At 38.4% G+C, this 22,574-nt stretch overlaps 1 protein-coding gene across 2 annotated transcripts in view; it reads right to left on the bottom strand.

Moving 5' to 3' along the window:
* The window catches only part of LOC147224358 (beta-galactosidase-1-like protein 2), a 41,544-nt gene extending 18,984 nt beyond the window's left edge, over window positions 1-22,560 (bottom strand). Inside the window, exons 1-14 of one of the 2 annotated variants that reach the window (XM_086164965.1) lie at window positions 22,353-22,560; window positions 19,446-19,628; window positions 19,027-19,095; window positions 17,824-17,919; window positions 16,897-17,005; window positions 16,100-16,192; window positions 14,826-14,907; window positions 10,343-10,407; window positions 10,038-10,122; window positions 7,396-7,539; window positions 6,534-6,614; window positions 3,009-3,112; window positions 1,166-1,312; window positions 717-788 (exon numbers count right to left, since the gene is read on the bottom strand). In XM_086164965.1, the coding sequence (XP_086021091.1) occupies window positions 717-788; window positions 1,166-1,312; window positions 3,009-3,112; window positions 6,534-6,614; window positions 7,396-7,539; window positions 10,038-10,122; window positions 10,343-10,407; window positions 14,826-14,907; window positions 16,100-16,192; window positions 16,897-17,005; window positions 17,824-17,919; window positions 19,027-19,095; window positions 19,446-19,609 (1,311 nt within the window). In that variant the 5' untranslated portion in view covers window positions 19,610-19,628; window positions 22,353-22,560. The remainder of the gene's footprint in view (window positions 1-716; window positions 789-1,165; window positions 1,313-3,008; window positions 3,113-6,533; window positions 6,615-7,395; window positions 7,540-10,037; window positions 10,123-10,342; window positions 10,408-14,825; window positions 14,908-16,099; window positions 16,193-16,896; window positions 17,006-17,823; window positions 17,920-19,026; window positions 19,096-19,445; window positions 19,629-22,352) is intronic. The other variant, XM_086164966.1, reaches the window with a different exon arrangement.
* Window positions 22,561-22,574: the final 14 nt, after the last annotated feature.

Here is a 22,574-nt window from a genome sequence, read left to right as displayed (position 1 = left end):
CAAGAGGTTAGAACTTTTCAGATCACCCGGACAACTTTGAGGGGCATGAAAACATCGCAAGTGCGTTCCACCGATGATCGTTCTTTCATTTGCGTTCGGCAAATGAAAAGTGCTGACGGTTGGAAAACACAGCATTTCCACATTTCATTTCCATATTTCCACACGCTTTTATTTTTATCATCACAGTGTCAGCTTATAGAGCACTTTCACACCTTGCGGTTCCAAGCCACTTTACACTAAAAAGCAATCGCCCATTCACACACATGCTCACAAACCAATGGCTGCAGAGGTTCTGTGGGATTCTGTGTCTTGCCCAAGTACGCTCTGGCAATTTTCAACCATCCTTCTGATTGGAGGGACAACCTACCGCTCTACCAACTGAGCCACAGCCGCCGAAAAATGGAGCAGAAGAAGAATACGTACGAGAAGGGGCAGAGCAACGAGATGAAGGCTCTTTTGATTGTTTTTGAGGGGGAAGATATTCAACGGGACTTTGGAGACACCGAAGCACCGAGGGTACGGTTGAGGTGTGGGTTTTTACATCATCACCATAGGTCATCAGCCTGGTTGGAATAAATTCCAACACAGATGACAGAGATTAAGAATTCTTTTTCCTTTGGGGAAATAGCTTACTGGTAATAAAAGCTCCTGGGGTTTCGGTTGAGAAGGGGCTACAGTAAACAGAAAGAAAAAAAAGACATTGACTTGCAACATACCGTTCCATCAGGGAGAGCGATTTCTTGAATCTGATGGTCTAAAACACCAACGAATTGCTTGTCCACAAAAATCTGGTGATGAAAAAGAACATGAAATGACATTACACTAAGAAAGGGGATGAAAGGCCAACTTGCCAATTACCAGACAAAACACATTTGCTTACTAAATAGCATAAAATGTACCTGTCTGTTCACATCTGATTAGCCACCTTCACACTTTTAACAAGTGTTTATTTTCAACTTTGGATGACTTCAGACTGCATAACATTGCAAATGGTTTACACTTTGAAATTAACATTTGTAGTCCACAAGTACAGAGATCAGAGGTGTGGTGAATAACAGGGATAACAAGCTTCTCACAAAAAGAAGTGCGAATGTTCTCGCAAGGAGCACAAATGTGTGATTTCAGAGGCATTATGTGGTTTGGATGTCTGCGTTCTGGTGCTCACCAGGGCTCGGTCTCTGATGTTATTTCTGGAATTGAGTGCCCCGCCACTCGTAATGGTGGTTTCGTACAGTGTGTATCCATATGACTGGCCGTTGTTATTGTTAACAGAGAGACTCTCCATGTTCAGGGCTCTTTCTGCCTTCAAAAGCTACAACACATGGAAAAAAAAAGGGTTCAACAGATTCAGATATACCTTTTATACATCCAGTCATTCATTATCTATAACACCTTTTCTGCAGTCTGTTATTCACATGTCATGTAGAGATATATAACGTTCATTCTCTAGTTTTCAAACATCTAAGTAATTTAGGATCGCCAATGAACTTACTGCATGTTTTTGGACTGCAGAAGGAAACCAAAAGAAACCAGAGGAAACCCATGGAAATAAACAGAGGAATAGTATACATTTACATCCCCACGCCTTCGCACAGCCCCACAGTTCCGACATAGACACATACACATTCACATACATATTTATAATCTGTGATATACTGCATATGCATACATATGAAAATATATATATGTGTGTGTGTGTGTGTGTGTCTGTCTGTCTGTCTGTCTGTCTGCCTGCGTGTATATATGTACTGTATATGTGTGTGCATGTGTATATATATATTGATATATTTATATATACATAAAGAATTTATACAAATTTTATATATGCATGAAGTCTCTCTCTCTCTCTCTCTCTCTCTCTCTCTCTCTCTCTCTCTCTCTCTCTCTCTCTCTCTCTCTCTCTCTCTCTCTCTCTCTCTCTCTCTCTCTCTCTCTCTCTCTCTCTCTCTCTCTCTCTCTCTCTCTATGTATATATATATATAAATTTGTATAAATGTATGCAAATTTTATATATATATATATATATATGTGTGTATAAAATTTGTATAAATTCTTTTTTTAATGACATAAAGATCACATTCACCCATGTTTTTCATTTTACTGTTTGAGCAGATTGGGATTGGTCGGAAAACTCTCTTCTCAGACTTCATGCATTAAACAAAATATCTTCACTTTAACAAGGTCTGCGTACCTTTCTAATTTAGGCATGAAATGATTACAAAAGTTCCCTTGACATCAGCACAATGGCTGATTTTCAAAATACCAATGCAGATGGGATTCTGCTTCCTGTAGCTCAGAGTAACATTTTTTTTTTTTTGAAAAGTGATGATTGATCAAACCTAATGAAGATTTACTGTCTGGTGTTCTTTTATTTAACAGTATTCTTTTGTATACCCTGGGAAAGTGCATTATGTTCCCCTCACAAAACAATAAAAGGTTTCCTTCCTTATCCCGTATAACCACCTACCTCTAAATATACACAATAACAGGCAACCCACTCACTCTTGAAAGAAAATGCCCTTTTCAACCAAATGTATGTGGTTGAAAAGGGGCAGGAGCAAAAAAAAGTATACAGTCAGGGATGGAATATTTACTATCTGTCACCTTGTCTCATAAATATTATATTTTCCTTGTGTAACCATCACTGTTTGTCTCCATTCATGTCACCATTATAGCATCAGAATTTTTCACACTAAATCCTTTAAGTGTACATATGTTCATGTTCCCTCAACCCCATTTCTTTTACTTTGAGTCCCCCCCCCTTTTTGTAGTTATATTAAGGGGTCCTTTTAAAAAAAGACAAAAAGTACCAAATCGAAGCTTCACAAATTAAAGATTGTATGTAGACTGGTTCTATAATAGTGTGATGATTTGATTTGATTTTATGACCAGTGATGATTTTGTCCTCTGAAATGTAATCTGAAATATAAATCAACAGCTATATATTAAAATTAACTTGTACTTCTGTGTAAAAAAACAAGAATATAAATTGCACTCCTCATTCTTACTTGGGTAAACTGCAAAGTGTCCCATAATGACAGATGTTGCTGGATGGAAACAGGCTGGAATGCTCTCCTCTCCTGCAGAGGGAGAAGTTCTGGAAGAGGCTGGGCTGAAAAATAAAGAAGAAAATCTGAAATCGGATTCATTTTTTCTTCAATTAAAATTGTGCTGCTTTTCATTTATTGTTTATTTATACAAACTTACATTCCCCTGGGCCCTTCAAAACAGACAAATTGAATCCGATGAAATGCAGACAGAATATTTTTAATTATCACCGCAGAGTGAATGCAGGAAGAAGAGAACTTGTTATACAGAGACAGAGTTCTGATCTTTAAAAAAAAAAAAAAACAATGGTGAATTTTTGTAAAACACTTCTTTGAGGTTTCAAATAAAATATGGATCGTCATCAAAACACCAGGTTACAAAACAACTGTTAGAGCTTCCTCTTGTGACCCACCCACCCTCCAGCAATCACACACCTATTGATCAGCTAATATAGAACTGCAGTCTGACTGTCCCATCAAATCCATCATTCTCTCTGGGTTTATGCGGCTTCTAAGACTAAATGCTTTCAAGGCCCTATGTAAGTGATCCATTTACTCTCCGCAGCAGAGTACAGTTTGGGTTTTATGTCACCTAAGAGGCTCTTTATGACAATTAAAAGCCGTTGCTTATAACTACCTGCTTTGAAAGGTGTCAAAGCAAAAAAGAGACTATCAGTCCCTCGAGCAATGAACTGGCAGCAACTCCTTGCTGACAGAGAAGAGTTGGATCCAACAGAACAAAGGATTTCATATAAACCCAATTCAAAGGAACTCTGACTTCTGGTGAATTTTCTTCCACCAATGTTCTTTGAAACGATCTATTATATCCTTTCTATCCATCCATCCATCTATCCATCCATCCTTCCATCCATCCACCCATCCATCCATTGTCTGCCGCTTATCCTGCACTAATATTTTCCCATTTTATGTACTGAAGACAAACATCAGTCATGAATGTTTTGTAAATGTGCAGCACACACAGCCGTCTGGCCGTTGTGCATCTTAAAGTTCATGTACATTTCTGTCCATTTTTAAGACCAGTCTTAAAATGTACTTCTATTCCTTGGCCTTTGACCCATCATGATCTCATTGATTTGACCCTTTTTTTCCCAATTTCACTGATTGCTGTTGTTGTCTATGCTCTCATACACTTTAACTGATATTTTACTTTAACTTGACTTCTGTCCTTTTGTTCTTCCCTTTCTTGCTACTGCTTTATAAATACAGTTGAGGATGATGATGATTATACCCCACTACTTGAAAATGTTGCTGTTTTTTCAAAATTGTTACCTATTTCACACTCCCTATTTCAGAGCAATTGTTCACACTTTAGATACTTGTGAGTCTTGAACCCTCCATTGTTCTTTGTTTTATTTGTTTTACTCTCTGCAATATTTGAAAATGTATGTTAGCTTTAGTTCAAACTGAGCACATAATTGTCAGTTTCATGACACACACTTTTCGCTCTGTGACAAATTATTTATAATTTTTTTTTTACTTTTGCACCGTGGGTCTTAGAGTAATGCTATTTCAATTATCTGTATGTGTGAACATATGGCAGTATTGACAATAAAATTGATTTTGACCTTGTAAAATAATCCACTCCAGTATGGTAAACCCCTTGAAGATTTCTACATTGAGAGAGCTTTAAATTATGACTTACATATCAAAATTTTGTTGACTCTCAGAAACAGGGAATAATTGTACTAAATGTTTATTTATGAAGTTGTAATGGGTGCTGTTATACTGAAGCGCGCTACACACACTTCTCACTGGATAAATAAAACTAATTAGAATCAATTAATATTAATCAGTATCTGTGACAGTGACACAGAAAATTTAATGCAAATATAGTATAATAGTAAGATTCCTGGCAGACTTAACAGGCTTTGGATAGACCTTTGCTTACAATTCTCTAATCATGGTAAATCTCAAGTAAACAAAAACTCTATCAACAAGGTCATATGATATGGTTACGTGAGCACTGCAAACATCAAGTCCATTTTTGGTTGGGCAGTAGTCCAGATATAACATAAATTTTAAAAACAGAAAGCAAAAAATGTTTGAAATCGTGTCACACTGCTAGACAAGAGACAAGGCAAAATAAGTGAGTCTGGGATACTAGTTTCCTGCTCATTAGGCTGCAGATCAATCTTGACTAACCTTTTCCCAGCAGCACAAATCAATGTTGTAGTGAACAGTTTTGATTTTTTTTTACATTCTCTGAGTGCAAGCATCCCCTCATCAGTCTGTGCAAGCACTCTGCTATCACACTCAATAGTGAGTGGTGGCGGTAGCACACCATGATCCCCTGTAATAAAGGGAAAACTGATTAACTTTAAGGTATAGTCACTACCACACTGTGGTCATTGGATATGAGGCAAATACATTTCTCACATGTCAGAGTAAATTTTGTGTTCTGTTACTTGCAAACAAGTACAACATTATGTTTCCTATGCTTGCTTTTAACGCCAGTATTTTTGTTTGCTAGCTTTGTCCAGGTAATAAAGGATCTGCAATATTGGATGCAAAGTACAACATGTCTGGTCAGAGACATGTTGTTTGGCTTTTGTCACCACAGCTGCTCCCAATGTTAACAAATGAAGGAGAGCAATATATGCACGTGCACTATGGACTTTAGTGATGCAATTGCGCTGCGAAAAAATCTTTTTATTTATGTATTCTAAACAAACATGACAGGGTCAAAGCTCTGATAATTTACAGTTTGGCCTGACTCCACAGCACGATGTAAAAAGTGCACATCCAAAGTGCATAGATTAACTTAGAGAATGCATGTCATTTGAAAAAGAAAAGAAACAAAAGAAATATAAGCCGATCACATTAAAGAAATAGGTCATGTATTTTTGTTGTTTTTTTTGCTGCACAGAGAAGAAAAACCTTCTCAGACTCAAACAGACTTTTATCCAGGCCACTGCTCATTGTTTAGTGCACTACAAAGCACATGGGTGAATCATACAGACAGACAGCCTTTCAAACCATCTTCAATCACAAATATCACTGGGCAAATTATCTTGGTTGCCTCAATTAGGCACAGAATTGTGAAAGCTGTATATTAAATCTTGGGGAAAAAAAGACCTGAGACCTCTATCCCAAAGCATAAACACCACTTGACAAATCGCACAAGCAAATACGCATGATCTGTAATGGTCTGTAATCCTCACAATGGCCAGTAAGTGAGGGGGTCTTCTGCAAATGCCTACATGCATGTGTGCAGCCACATCCACCCTTCCACCCTTCCACATACTCTCACACACATCTACCCTTTCACATACTCACTCTCTCTCTCTCTCTCTCTGTCACACACACACACACACACACACACAGAAACATGTTTTGCATCTGCACCTTGGTCAGGACACAAAAGGTTCTTTCAACAGAATTAACTCAAGTAGGGGACAAAGGGAAAGGGGGAGAAAGAGAGGCAGAAGATGAGGATCCCTCTCAGCAACAACACACAACACTCACTGTGGTAGTGGCTGAATACATTTCTAAGAAGATGGTACTTGGTGGTGTAATCCCCAGCCTCGGATAATGGAGCATCATAATCTGAAAGATAATGCGCAATCAGAACAGCAGTCTTGGGAGCCAGGGAGAGGCAGGGACACCTCTTACCATGGCAGACGCTTTCACAGTGCTCCCCTATCAAACATCTTGAAACCTCTGCAGGCACAGGCACACTTATTGTTATCTTGACAGAAGATTGAGCCTTTTTGAGGTGTAAAGGTAAAGGGATTCGGTAAACACAAGAGTGAAGATTGCTGAAGGTCACAGTTGGCCTTCCAAAACGCAGAACTGTTTTCAAATATATACGCTTCTTTTTCTGAGTCGGTACAATCTTGACACCAGATAATAGGACATAAAACTCAATGTACCATCTGAATTCCTTGCGTACGAAATGGGCCTATAAAATGCAGAGGAAGGTCAAAGGCTCCAGGGTAGTGATGGAGCCATCAAGACATTTCACTCATTCCCATTACATTTTTTATGCACCCTTTCGATTCACATTGTTTCAATGTACTAAGCAGAAGTTGAGCCTTATTGCTTTCATGCAATTACACGCTGAGAATAATCCAAAGACCTGTGTTAATCATTTTATTTTTCCTTTTTTTTTCCCCAACTTTTTCTAATTTTGTCCCCTGCTTAAGACTGCATCCGATACATAATCTTGCTTGTGATCACTAAAATGAAAACTGTAAGTGAATAACTGCCATCTGCTATCGCTCAAGTTTTGACAAATCAGCACGGCAAAGGTTAATATTTCTATACTATTTGGATCGAAATGATATGAAATGCGACGGTGTAGAAAAGTACATTGCAGAATACATACCGTAGCTTGTTACGATAGGTTTGGCAAAAGGTATCCCATCATCAAACGAGCCGTTCATGAAACCGAAATTTGTTCCTCCGTGGAACATGTAGAGATTGATCGACATGTTGAGTTCAAGGATTTCAGTGACAACTTGTAACATGTCTGTAACAAATCAGAAAACAAAAATCATAAAATAAATTGCAATTAAAGCTGATAGTGTCATTATAGAAATTCAGCTTCCAACCTGCATTAATTATCTACTTGCATCTGCTGTGCAAGATGTAATTAAGTATTAATTAAGCAAATTGCACTTTAGCGTTGAAAATATTTGTTTCAATTACACTAGGTTTGATGAGTAACAACTGAACAGAACAATGAGTGACAGTTACATGGTGGTGAGACAAGCTGTAACAAACTATTGCATGTGTCTAAGTCTGCAAAGCAGGACAAAGATCGCTCTGAATAGGTCTGTCTTCCTTTCATAAATTGACACAAAGGCAAGTCTGAGATAAAAAGATTTCCGCATGATGGTTGCTTATAATAAGCAATTTAGCATTACATCATTAGTTTTGCAACTCAAGAAGTCGGTTATTTATATTTATTAAAAAAAAACCAGAGCTGTCAATTAGTATTTTCTGATTCTTAATTTTCCATAAAAAAAAAAAGAAAACCTCTGCACATTTGCACTCTTCGTTTCCTATATAGGAGTGAGAGACATATTCTCATTACCACACATTTGAACCTGTCCATTTATACAGCTTATAAATACAGTTGGTCAGGTCCCACACATCAGAAATAATAGTGGATAGCTTTGTTACAAAAAAGCCTTCCATCCTAGAGAAATCAACAACTAAGGAACTGAATATGAGACAGTGAACTCTCACCAGAGCAGAAAAACAGGCTGCTGCACAGTTGAGGTAGAGTAATGATGTTAGCTGTGTTGATCATTGATTCAGGAAAACCATTGCTCAATGACATAGTCTACAAGTTACATTACAGATATTTATTTTTATTAGCCACACATGAGGAAATAGTGCTGTGAAAAACAGATTGTATCGTATATAACTCTTATTCCCCCAAAGATGTATAGATTAACATCATAGGCTTGGCTATGTAAAACAAATACAAATGATAACTTTAGAGTACAGGCCAAGCACAAGGTCAAAGAATCGCAATTTCCTTTTAGTAAGACAACAGTCCTCTGACAAGATAAAATCCCCAGTAGGTACTCTGTCTGCTGAACTTCTGGTCCAGGATTACTGCAGTGATATCAGCTGTGTTTTACCACCAGACAGACAAATTCAAAGCGATTCCAAGAAATGCTGGTGCTGATTATGACATCACTATCGTGATGTTAAGCTCCCAGTGCCTTTTTGTAGCTAAATAAACGCACATTGAAAGAAAGCATGAAACAAAATACAAATAACATAATGCAAGGAGGTGAGACCAGAATTAATATCTTGATGCCAATTTGAATGCATAACCTCTGTTAAAATGTTTCACAAGCAAACTTGAAATGTGTTTAATTGGGAAATAGAGATATACTTACACATAAAAATCGTTGAACTTAAAAGCATCATTTGCCATAGCCATCACAAATAAAATTAATTTAAAGTGGGGTCAGTAAATGCTTAATTAAGGAGAAAGTAATCCATGGTTTTGATTAGGCCAAAAGAAAACAGACACTGTATGAGAAAAAAAAATTACAAAATGTTTATTTTTGAAGAATTAAAGAAGTCTTCAGTGTTACATGTTTGTTATACTCTGGTGCAAAAAGTCAAATACTGCACAGGTGGAAAATATGCAATTTTAAAAAATAGAAATATATGGGAAAAATATATGGCATCCCCGGACCAAATCTTATACCATGCAAGGGAGCAAAAATCTGTGATTGTGTGTGTGTGTGTATCTGTGTATGTGTAACTGCAACAGATGGGAACAAATAGATCCAGAAAAAGTGAGAGGGCATGAGATAAAATGACTCTAGCAAAGTGTAACACCTCCGCTGAGTTCAGTACAGTCAGTGAGGATCCCTGGAACACATCTCTGAAATATCGGGCACGAGCAAATGTTTGACGATCAAACTTGTCAAAATCAAAGATTTAGTCAAAAGTATAGAAGGCAAGAATCAGACTCTATTTATACTTTGCTAACAACCTCTCATGCATAAGAAATTACACAAATCTCTGACAAAGCCACGATGAAACACAGACAAAATGACCATATGCTCAGCCTTACATTAGAGCTGCACTGAGTGGGCTTTGGGTCTTTTGTGACTGTTTTGCACTCAACCTGGAGATTTCATCTTCTACAACCCACATAACTCTGAATCCATCATATGTCTTCTCTTCCAGGCACATAAACTATATTATTTTCAGCTAAAAGGGATTTCGTGAACCATTTTATGAAACTCGAAAGCACCAAGAATCTCAAGAGAATCTATTTTACCCTAAGAGGTTCTGCATTGCCTTGCAGCACAATAGCAGTATCGCAGCATTTGCCAGTATTATCGACCCCTGGAGCAGGAAAGGCTGTTTCACCTTAACAAAGACCTTCTCAGCAGAAATCCAGTGTTACTCTCGACCGTGAGTTTCTCTTATTAGAAATATTGTGTCCTCATTGCAGAAAAACCATACAAAAAAACTACAAGTCAGTCTTACCATCAGCATTGAACACATGATGAAGATCCCCCCAAAGATCAAACCAACCGGTCCAGTATTCCATTACCATCTTTGGCTGCTGAGGCTGGGGGACACAATTGTTTGGATTCAATAGTTTTGACACAAATAAATGCAAGTCTAAATATCCGACTCTAAACTTTAATTTTCCTTTGAGAGAAATAGTAATAATTATAATTGTTAGTAGTAATATTGTTAATATAATCATTATAACAAAACAAATAATAATAACAATTATTTTTATTGTTGTTGTTGTTTTTCAACACATTCATTCATGTAGTTATCACCTGTTTTCTGTCCAGATACTTGACGTATTCTGACTTCAGTCTCTGAAAATTGATGGTTGCCAGTGCTTCAAAAACAAACAAAAAAAGGGTAGGTAAATACAGTTCACACAATCCAAAAGGTACAGATTATCTTGGTCTGCCCGATTCAGGCATAATTTGTGGTTTTGAAAGATTCAACCTGTGTTTCTCTAGTGTTCTTTTCTCTGTGTTTCACTGTTGTTATTTTCTAGGGGACATATAACCATGGTTACATATTATTTACAATTTATCATGACGTAGGTTAGGACTGAATTTAATGATCCCCATGTATCAGTGTCTACGGGCTGATGAGTTCCCGTGGAAAATGGCATCACATTTCCTGTTATCAATAAAAAACACCAAATACTAGTGCATGCCTTTGCTGATCAATCAAAACGGTACCGCAGGTATTTTTTGGCATGTGGTCTGTTTAACCATATGTTGTAATAAAGATGACAGAATTTTTGAAATCAAACCAATATCTTGCAAGAAAAAAAAAACAAGCCTCGCTGTCATCAACGGCAAAAAATGCTTCCACTTTGCAGCTGGTAGGGTTCGGATGATATTAATGGTCACAACATCACTGAAAACAAGTGTGCGTGTGTATTCATGTGCTTGTGTATTCAAACTTATCTGATACTCTGAGATCTCAAGTGCTTAATAGCAGCCAAATAAAAACATTTGTACATGAAAATACTTTTTTTATAGAAAAATTATGACTGGTGAATGCAGAGAAGTTGCAGCAAAGTGGAGGTAACTAAAGCCATGCTACATGACAGCATAACTCAGTAATATTCTGTTGCTAACTAGATGATATAGAGGTGTGATAATGAATTACACTGATGGACAGTCATTTAGCTCCGAAATAGGTTTCTATGTTAAAATTACCACAATAACCTACATGCTGTCCATGCATACATCCTAAAAGGGAGGAGGATGGTGATATTTTTGCATGTGTTTAAGATATCTGACAACTCTAAGTTTTTATGAAATTTAACAGGATAGTCAGGTAATAGTCAGGTCACCTACAAAGAGACACTATTAGTACATTTCTGAGTTAAGAGGGTCTTTGTCATGACAACTTCCCCCACAAAAAGGCCCCACTCTTATTTTTGTCATGTTAACATGTAGTTATGTGTATTTACCGTTTAAAATTATACTTTTACAGTTATTACTACTCCAAAGACATTTAAACACCAGAGTTAAAATAATAATGCCAATATTGATTTTCTTGCAAAAAAAAGGCATTGAATCAATCATATTTCAAAATTGCTGTAACAGTCAGTTCTACTACATCTGTGACCAAATTAAATAACAGCTATACTGTGCTTTGTCTGGAGGAGACCTGTTGCTTTTGGCCTGAATCATATAATTGATTAATATCCTTCATATTTGTTTAGGGCAGGAGTTGATTACCTTTACCACTCAAAGAGACATTTGGAGCTGTTTCCCGTGAGCAAATAAAACACCAGGAGCCACACAACCCTTTTGAAATTGAAAATGAGTTAACAAATCATATAACGCTTTTTTTTGCCTTATGCTATGTATAAACAAAATATATTACATTTTTTCAAATCAACGAATGACTGCACAGAAAACTAAATATTTCTGCATGCGACAAAACATTTTGAAAACAGAAAAAAAGATGTTGGTTTGAAGGTTACTTTCAAGCAAAATACTCTATTTGAGTCCTTGTATTTATGAAAAAAAAAAAAAAACGAACTTAAATTATCCACCCAACTCTGTCTGTGTGCTGTCATCCTTTTATTGGCGTGACCAGTTTCTTATTAAGAGTGACAAAAATATTTTAACGCATTTTATTTAGATATGACAAGATCGCCATCAATGCACCCTCAGATCAGCACAGGCTGGTGTCTCCCTGTGCCGGTCCCAAGCCCAGATAAATGCAGAGGGTTGCGTCAGGAAGGGCATCAAACTTTTGCCAAAACCAAACATGCAAATTAAACCTAATAACCACATTATACCGGATCGGTCGAGGCCCAGGTTAACAACGACCACCATTGGTACCAATGACCTACAGGGTACTAATGGAAACTTGGCTACTGTAGGTCAGAGAAAGAGAGGAGGAAGGTGTGCAGAGAAGCAGAGAGAGAAGAGGAAAGGCAAGAGTCTGGGATTGAGAGTAAGGACTTTGAATATCGGGACTCTGACAGGAAAAGGTAAAGAGTTGGTCGACATAACGCAGAGAAAGACGGTGGATATACTGTGTGTCCAGGAGACCACGTCAAAAGGTAGTACGGCTGGAGCAGGCTTAAAGTTGTACTATCATGGTACCGACAAGAGGAGAAATGGAGTAGGAGTTATCTTGAAAGAGGAATTTGTTTGGAATGATCTGGAGGAGAAAAGAATGTCAGATAGACTTATGAGTCTGAAACTGGAAACTGAAGGTGTGATGCTCAATGTTGTTAGTGGCTATGCCCCGCAGCTGGGATGTAAGTTTGAGGGGAAGTTCTGGAATGAGAAGATGAAGTGATGCAGAATATCCCCAGAGGTGAGAGGGTGGAAATTGGTGCTGACTTCAATGGGCATGTTTGTGATGGCAATTTAGGGGATAAAGAAGTGATGGGCAGATTTGGTATACAGGATAGGAATGCGGAAGGACAGCAGGTGGTAGGCTTTGCAAAAAGGATGGAAATAAGAATAAGAATGAGAACAACTTTATTTATCACAAAGAAAATTGTTGTGCCAGAGTTTCAAGTAAAACATAACAATAATAAATAATAGTAGGAAATTGTATAAACAGTATAAAAAAGGAGGGAGAATAAGAAATACAAATAAAACTATAAAGTGTCTAAGTAACAAATCAAGGCTGTAAAGGGGCTGTGGTGACCAGCTTTTTCCAGAAAAGACAGGAACATAGGGTAACTTATTAGAGCGGAGGTGGGACCATGCAAGTAGACTACATCTTGTATAGATGAGGAAATCTGAAAGAGATCAGCGACCGTAAAGTAGTTGTAGGTGAGAGTGTAGCCAGACAGTATAGGGTGGTGGTTTGGTGGTGACAAGGAAGATCAAGAGGACAAAGGCAGCGCAGATGACAAAGAGGTAGAAGCTGAAAAGGAAGGAGTGTTGAATGTTTTTCAGAGAGGAGCTTAGAAAGGCTCTGGGTGGTCAGGGAGAGCTTCCAGATGACTGGATAACTTCAGCTAATGTTATCAGGGAGACAGGTAGGAAGAGTACATATATAGACTTGGTAGCAGAATGAGGAAGTGCAGGAGTATATACAGAGAAAGCAGTTAGCAAAGAAGAAGTGGGACACTGAGAGGACTGAAGAGAACAGACAGGGAGATCCAGCGTAAGGTAAAGATAGAGATAGCAAAGGCAAAACAAAGGGCGTCCAATGACTTGTATGCTCAGTCGGACAGTAAGGAGGGAGAGAACGATCTATACAGGTTGGCAAAACGGAGATAAAGATGGAAAGGATGTCTAGCAGGTCCAGGTGATTAAGGATAGAGAGGGAAATGTATTGACAGATGCTAGAAGAGTGATGGGAGGATGGAAAGAGTACTTTAAAGAGCTGATGAATGTGGGAAATGAAAAAGCGTCAAGGGGAAAAGAAGAGACTCATGTAGACCACAAAGTAGCAGAGATTAGTAAAAGTATAGTGAGGAAGGCATTCAAGAAGATGAAGAATGGAAAGGGAGTTGGTCCTGATGATAAACCTGTGGTGGTGTGGAATTGTCTGGGAGAGGCAGCGGTAGAGTTTCTGACTAGATTATTCAACAGGATCTTAGAGAATGAGAATATGCCAGAGGAATAGAGACAAAGTGTGATGGTGCCCATTTTTAAGAATCTTCAAATTAAAACACACAATTTAAAAATGAACAAACTAAAATTAAATACATTTTAATTCAATACCGTTAATTATTTTGAAAAGCCACCGGGACCTGCATCAGAGGGAACAAAGAGCCACATGTGGCTCTGGAGCCACAGGTTGCAACCCCTGGTTTAGAGTAACGTTCTTTATTAAATGAGGTGAGCGGCTCTAGACCTCTGTATGTTTGCTAAGGGTTATCTATAGCCAGCAGCTGGCCTTTCAAGTAAATAAGTAAATAATTACACTGGGAAAACCTGGATTACATCTAAATTGATAACCATAATCATAACACAACCTTAAATGCATTTCATTGATTTTGTTCAGCGATGTCAGAACCATTTACAGTGTCCATTTGAAACTAATATCAGACATTATGGACATGAGGATTTTTTTTTGTTGACTGTTTTATGGAGTGACTTGTTGATTACAGAAACCACTTACACTCAACAATACATCAGAAATATTATATTTAAGAAGATAATCCTGTTTCCACAAGCAAAACAGCGACTCAGCAATCCTGCAAAAGCTTTACTCTGTTATGAACAATAGACTGTATAGAAAGGGTGAGTGAGTGACTGACTGAATGACTGAGTGAGTGCATGAAAAAGCTTGCTTTTCTTACAATACCTCCTTGGACTCCACCAATCTCAAGTCCGTCTTTGCTGTCTGATGTCAGCAACAGCTCAGTGATGCCCCTTGACAACAATGCCTACAGTGTAGCAACAGACATTTTTAATGAATGCAAGGAAATGTAATTGTTGAAAAAGCATATGTGTGTGTGTGTGTGCATGTATAACTATCAAACACAATCCATAATCTTCGTCAGCATTTGTGGCAAATACTGTATTTAAGTCTATGAGTCAGACCCCTAACCAAGCAAGTTCATGACTACAACTGTGTGTTGGAAATGTTAATGCACATTCATTTTTTCTTCTTATTAGATTCAGGTTGTGTATGATGCCATTTATGGCACTGCAGAATTCTGCACACTTACAAGCCATATCTTACCTTCCTTCTTGCAGTAAATATGTATAGATACCCATCAATAATTTTATATGTGTGTCTCTGTGTGTGTTTTTTGTAAAAATATTAAATTTGCACGAGGCCATACTGACCATGCATTCACTCACTCAGGCTATAAAAGGGAAAGCAATGCTATTGCAATGCACTGGGGTGTCGAAGAATCCCTGCATACAGTACTGAGGTGATATCAGCTTAATAAAGCGAATCCAGGAATCCATGTGTGAATGCTTGCTTAACAAAACCCACAGTCGAAATCCTTTATTTGGAGAAGCTGAGGAAGAGCTGGAACACACTGAGACGCTGGGCATGGATGTCAGGCCATGAGCACTAAAATTACCATTTCAGCAATGCTATGTCCTCAACCCACATCACACCCTGTTCTGACATCTATTTAAGTGAAATTAGAGCCATAATTTCTGTTATTTTATCACAGATAAATGTTGACTGTTTGCAACCAGTAAAATTGCCCCTACAGGGAAATTATAAATAATATAATTTTAAAGCCAACTCTGCTTTGGGTTTACCGCAGACTGTAAACATTTTATAAGGTCTATAGTCTCCCCTTATTTTTCTTTCAATCTGACCATATCAATCTCAACTTGCTCTAAGGAAATATCCTTCTGTCTAAACATGATTTATACATCCAGCATTTAACTACTACCCAGCAGAGCTTTCTCCTAGTTTCCTCCTCTCAGCTCACCTGCTCAACTACAGTCTCCTCCTCTTCTCATAAACCTCGGTACCAAGCTATCATTAAAAGTGTATCAAGCTGGATTCAGTAGCTCGAGACCAGGACAACAGAAAAATGAACAATATAAATATGCAGATGTAGGCATAGTCATTATGCTGCATGAGTGGCCATTTATTCTGTTTCTTACCTCCTTGATGAAAGGCATGTAGTCTTTATCTTTGGAATAGGCACCATACTCGTTTTCCACTTGAACCGCAATAATTGGGCCACCCCTAGAGTACTGCACATTCGGAAACCAATGACTAGAGGATACGCATAAATGCTTGGCACTTGCTCTTGACCAACCCTACTCTCAATAAAGCTGAATTAGCAGAAATAAAAAAGAGCCGTGAAATAAAAACCTAAGCTTGTTCAATGATGCACACAGTGATAAAAAGAAGATATGGTCAGGAGGGTCGAAATGAGCAATTCAGGTGGCCATGCTGTGTTTCAGTTTCATTAAGTTAATATACGACAGCAGCAGCCGGCTCTTGCCAAAATGTTGTGGTAAAATAAACAGCAAAGTATATGTTTGTTAATACCCTTGTACAGATAGAAAAAAGTAAATTAAATAATATGTATGCATGTTGACACAAAAATACATTGAGAATTTTAAATGGCCTCAACTTATATAGGTACTCTCACACCTTGCAGTTTCAAAGTGCTTTACACTTGAAAAAAAAAACCATTCACACATTTTAACACATTTTGACATTCACACACACATCAACGTTAGCAGAACTGCCATGCAAGGTGTTAACCAGACCATTGGAAAAGGACTTGGTATTAAACCGTTAACCTTCCAATTGGACTCTACCATGCAAGACACAGCCGCCCACATCTTTTGAGTCAAATTAGTGGACCTCTTTATTCCTCTACAACCCTTTGAGGCGGATGTGTCAATTAACTATTTTGTAAATATTACTGTCAATACATGCAAACTACCTGGAATGGAAGAACTTTCTTGATGAGATGATTGAAAAAGGAATTGACTGCATCTGTGAATCCTGGGTACGTTGTTCTCAGTTTCATGAGATCATCCCGTAGTAGCCAACTGAAATTAAACCGAAACAAAACCTTTGAGATTGCCAAAAATATTACATATTATTATGTGCTTTTTTTTTATGTTGTTATTTGTTTTCCAAGTTTTCAGGGATAATCATAAGCCAAGCTATGGTAAAATACAGTGGCAGGAGTGGCTGCATGCCTCAAGATACACTCCGTTTTGATGATTATCAAAGAAGTATCACCCCTAACTCAGCTACCTTAAGGTAAACCACTCCAAAAATACCTACTGACAGAAATCTCCCCTCAAACATTTACCCCATTATCTGGGAAAATCTAGTCTGATTAGTCTTAAATGGATCCGTCCTCCCTGAAAGATATGGCTGTCAGATTTAGTTATAATTTTCTCCAATGACTCATGTCAGATAAAGCATCAGTGACTTTCATCAGAATATCAGTTATGCTTCATTTGTATGGCACGTGCTGTAATGCCCTGTGCGTAAAGGATGTCTGGGGCTAGATGGCAAGACTTCTGTAGCAAGTTAATACAGTTCTGAGAAGAATTTATCATCATTGCAATTCACTCTATTGATTGACATAGGAAACACCATATTCAGTGACCGTGATGTATGAGAAGACAATGCAGACATTTTCAGCTGAACCATAACCTATTTCCAAGAGTTATCTGCTATTAGCCTGCAGCAAAATATCACTCATTAACATTTTATTTCCAATTCACTAGATTAATTTAGCACGCCACGGGGTATATTACAACATCTCACATGGTGAATGACAACATAATCATGGCTGCTGAGTGAAATCCAACAGAGGGAACTTTTTCAATTGCATTTCCAGATCTCATTTTACCTTGGTAGTCCTCCTAAATCCCACTCAGCACAAATGTAAGGCCCTGGACGCAGAATCACCCAGAGACCCAAAGTGGATGCAAGGTGGAGGTAAGCTCTGGAAAAAGGAAACCAAGAAGGTAAACAGGAGCTATAATGAAATCATCCATCCATGCATCCATCACCTACCGCTTATCCTACTCGGGGTCGCAGAGGACGCCGGAGCCTATCCCAGCAGTCATTGGTGGAGAAGCGGGGTACACACTGGAACAACCCCCAGTTGATCACAGGCCAACATATAGACGCATCCAAGCATTCAGTCTCTTATTACAAATCTGGGCAATTTAGGGTCTCCAATGAACCTACTGCATGCATTTCGGCTGTGTGTGTGTGTGTGTGTGTGTGTGGGGGGGGGGGGGGGGGCAACCCCTCTTAGAATCCAACCAGGGACCTTCTTGCTGTGAGGTTCAAGTACTTACTACTGCGTCACCATGCCACCACATAAAATACATAAATAAATAAACACAAATAGGATAGAGGGGGTAAAAAAAATCTTTTGTGCTGCCCTAATATGACTTGCAGCTAGCATGGACCCCATCTCACCCTTTGCATACTTGGTTCCATCATATGCATCCATAACGGAGAAGGAACGGTCTCCTGGATAGCAGAAGACAAATGTTGATTTGTCCTTCATTCCATTAAAAATAGGAAAAAAAGAAAAACCTTGGGCACCGTGCCACTGTATGAAAGCCCACTTCCATGATCCATGGGGACAGGTTAGAGGACACGGAACTAGGGCTCTTTTGTGTTGAATAAATATGCATCTATTACGTTGAACGACCATCTGTTGAGCAAATCAGTCTTCAAGGAAAAAACTTTTTTTAATTATAATTGTTGGCAAAGTTGATGGTCAAGTCATCTGCTCTAAACCGTTTAACTTTCATACGCTTTGTATTTTTATTTTTACTTGAAAAGATCTGTGTACTGTGTTGACAAAGTCTTTTCATTACTTAAGACTAAGATATTACTGATAACCACAAAATTAACCTTGGTGGTTTTACATCATGTAAATGATAATAAATTGGTCTACAACCAATTTAACACGAAAAGGAACATCTTCACCTTTTGCAGCAGAATTAGAAATATTATGTTTTGCAATGCAACAGTGCCCCCTGCAGGGCTCTACTGGCACACCAACAAAATCTCCTTCAAAAGATGTCCTTACTCTAAATCCAGTTCATCCTCAAAGTTAAACACTCCTCGCTCGGGCTCGTGCAGGTTCCAAGGCACATATCTGCAAGATAATATTCATTTATTAGATGGACAGATGATTGAAAACCAAGACTAAAACCTCAACTTTGATTGCACTTAAACTGGTCTTCCATTTTTCAGTGCATCCTCTGAATCAAGAGCGAATACATTAAAAAGTACACTTTGTCATGTTACTTGACATCTCATAATAAATAAATCAATGTGATGAACACATGTGATGACAATAAATGGAATATTCTTCCAACCATAAATATGTTAAGAATGATGAAGTATTTGAAACCCTCTTCCCCACACACAGATACAATCTTCCAACCTCTGTGTTATTCTGCTCATTCTAAATCTCAAACACAGCTAATTAATTAGCAAACATACGTTGTTAGAGTGTTAAGACCACAGGCCTTCATCTTCAGAAGACGGTCTTCCCAATAGGCTCTTGGAACACGGAAGTAATGGATGGAGCCACCAAGGATGCGGATGGGCTGACCGTTGAGGGTAAATTCAGAGGTGTTGGCCTCCAGACCTGACGTGCGGCTCATTTTAGTTTCAGGGTGATTCCTAAAGAGCAAAATTCGAAACTTGAAAAGGAAAATACAAAAATGGCAGGTGTGTAGGATTCAGTAGCATCCAAAAGTGAAGCGGAGGACTACAATACCTAACCTAACTACTCCCTCAAGAAAACACTAGTTTTAATGGTAATAACATTCATATTTATTAATGGGATTCTGAATATATATCCATGAATCATAACCAAATGGATTACATCTGGGAATTTTACGTTTTAAACCATGGGATCTTCATCATCATGTGATTTGATGTCTCAAGTTTGTAGGATCTATTGACAATCCTCATCTTCATCAGGAAAATCATTTTTTCTTTGATTAAGTTTTTGTCATGCAAACAAAATCAGGAGAGACATAAATAAGTTTTAAATGAGTTAGGTCCTCAAGCAGTTATAGACAGTAGCTAAAACAAAAGTCATCTATTTGTGTCACCATCCAATGTGATGCACAGTCCACGGGTTTTTTCTGGAGCAACATCTAATTGTACCTCATCTGCATATTCAGACATTCTATATGGGAGTCAACAGCTGCAGTAGCTGGTTCCATTAGTCTGTTGTTCCCAAGTACAAGTAAAAAGACTGTAGAAGTGACTGCTTCAAGTGTGGAAAGAGTGGGAATAAAAGAGTAAAATGGTCTACTAAATGTCAACTGCAAGACGCTGATTTTCAAATTGGCTTTTGTAGTTAAATCAAAACAAACACGAATTGGTTAGATTTACAAATATCTTCTCTTTTTTATGTCATATTATACTCACTCTCTGATAAACCTGAATCGGGGTCCCATTGCAGAAGAAGTAAATTTATGGTGCGTTTAGGTTGCATCATCTTCTTCTCCTGTTGGCTTTTCACTTTAGGGGTCGCCACAGTGAATCAACCCTCTCCATCTAACCCTATTCTCTATATCCTCCTCTCTCACCACAACTCACTTCTCCCACTATGTCCATAACTCTTCTCTATGATCTTCCTCTAGATCTCCAGCCTGGCAGCTCCAATTCCAGCATCCATCTACCAATATATTCTCTATCCCTCCTCTGTACATGACCCAACCATCTCAGCCTGGCTTCTCTGACCTTCTCTCCAAAACATCTAACATGTGCTGTCCATCTGATAGACTCATTCCTGATCCTATCCATCACCTAACTCCCAAAAAGAATCTTAGCATCTTCATCTCTGCGACCTCCACCTCTGCCTCCTGTCTTTTCTGCATTGTTACTGTTTTTAGGCCATACCGCATCGCTGGTCTCACCACTGTCTTGTACACCTTTCCTTTCATTCTGGCTGATAGTCTTCTATCACATAGTAACCCTGACACTTTTCTCCGCCCATTCCAACCTGCTTGAACCCGTCTCTTCACCTCTTTTCCACACTCTCTGCTGCTCTGTATTGTTGAACCCAAGTGCCTGAAATCCTCTGACTTCTTGATCTCCACTCCCTGTAGCCTCACCGTCCCACCCGAGTTCCTCACATTCGCAGACGTATATTCTGTCTTGCTGCGACTAACCTTCATTCCTCTCCTTTCAAGAGCATTCATCCAATTCTTAAGATTTTCCTCTACCTGTTCTCTGCTCTCACTATAGCTCACAATGTCATCTGCAGACATCATGGTCCATGGAGATTCCTGTCTAACCTCATCTGTCAGCCTGTCCACCACCACTACTACCACTTTTACTAATCTCTGCTACTTTGTGGTCTACAATAGTCACCCCTTCTACCATTCCCTCTCTTTAATTTTCCTCATTCATCAGCTCTTCAAAGCACTCTTTCCATCTTCCCATCACTCTTCTAGCATCTGTCAATACATTTCCCTCTCTATCCTTCATTACCCGGACCGGCTGCACATCCTTTCCATCTTTATGTCTCTGTTTTGCCAATCTGTTTAGCTCATTCTCTCCGTCCTTACTGTCCAACCGAGCATACAAGTTATCATACGCCGTTGTGAAATGTGTTGTGTTTCTAGGTGTTGGTATCAGTTCGGTTTCATAGCCTGCTTGCTTTCTGGTTTTCACTGTGAATTTGAAATTAGAGAGCTGCAAACAGTTGTGTTTACAAGAAAGTTAATGTTCCTTGGTCTTTTTTTCTGTGAAAAACTTGAAAAGGGTTATTTGGTTATTATTTATTTCATAAATGGTGTTATTTATTTCATTAATAATGTTATTATTTATTTTCTGATTTTTTTTTTCCTGTCAAGATCCTATAAAGGGTTAATTTTTGGTTATGTGTGGCTTTCTGGAAAACAATGCATGTTTACGTTTAGACACCTCTGCGATCGTCACACTTTTTGTTACAAACTCACCTGGCCCCCGGTCAGAGAAGGAAAAAGTTATTTGGGCCTTGCAGGAAAAAAGTTTGGGGACCCCCTGATCTAACCCATTCCAGAACTTCACACCTTCAATTTCCTATTTTAAATTTCAATTCAATTTCAATTTTCCTTATGAGTCAATAGACTCATAGTAGTGCATTCAAAGGGTAACTTGCTGCAGGGGTCAAGTGTCTACACGTCGATAGTCCTGTAGGACTGTGCATTTTCACATGCACCTCTACACTTTGCCCAGATATAATGCAAGGATGACAAATTAAAACTGTGTTTTCCACTTAGAAATAAAGGTAAAACAGACCTCCCATTTTAAGTAGGTCTCATCCACGGCAGAGCTGATCATCTGTATGCACAGTCGCTGCTAAAGGAGGGGTGAAATCGAGGTTTAGACTGGGGGTCTCCTTACCTTGTTAAATGATAAGCAGTGATCGAAACGACAAAAAGGCACAGCAGCTAATAACTTTCTGTTTAGGTCAGTCGACAAGTAACCATCGGCGAGCTTCCAGTCGGAAGTGACAGCTCGGCAATACTTTAGGGATCATCACACAGTTACACAGCTGGGAAAAAATGTAACGAGAAGCAGAAAATACCCACTTTTATTCAGGCATCGGCTTTTATAATCAATGTC

This window comes from Fistularia commersonii, chromosome 18 (assembly GCF_037954325.1).
Source record: "Fistularia commersonii isolate RoL2024-O1a breed Wild chromosome 18, RoL_Fcom_v1.0, whole genome shotgun sequence".
NCBI lineage: Eukaryota > Metazoa > Chordata > Actinopteri > Syngnathiformes > Fistulariidae > Fistularia > Fistularia commersonii.
The sequence above is the reverse complement of the archived record's forward strand: the minus strand, read 5'-3'. Positions and strand labels throughout refer to the sequence as shown.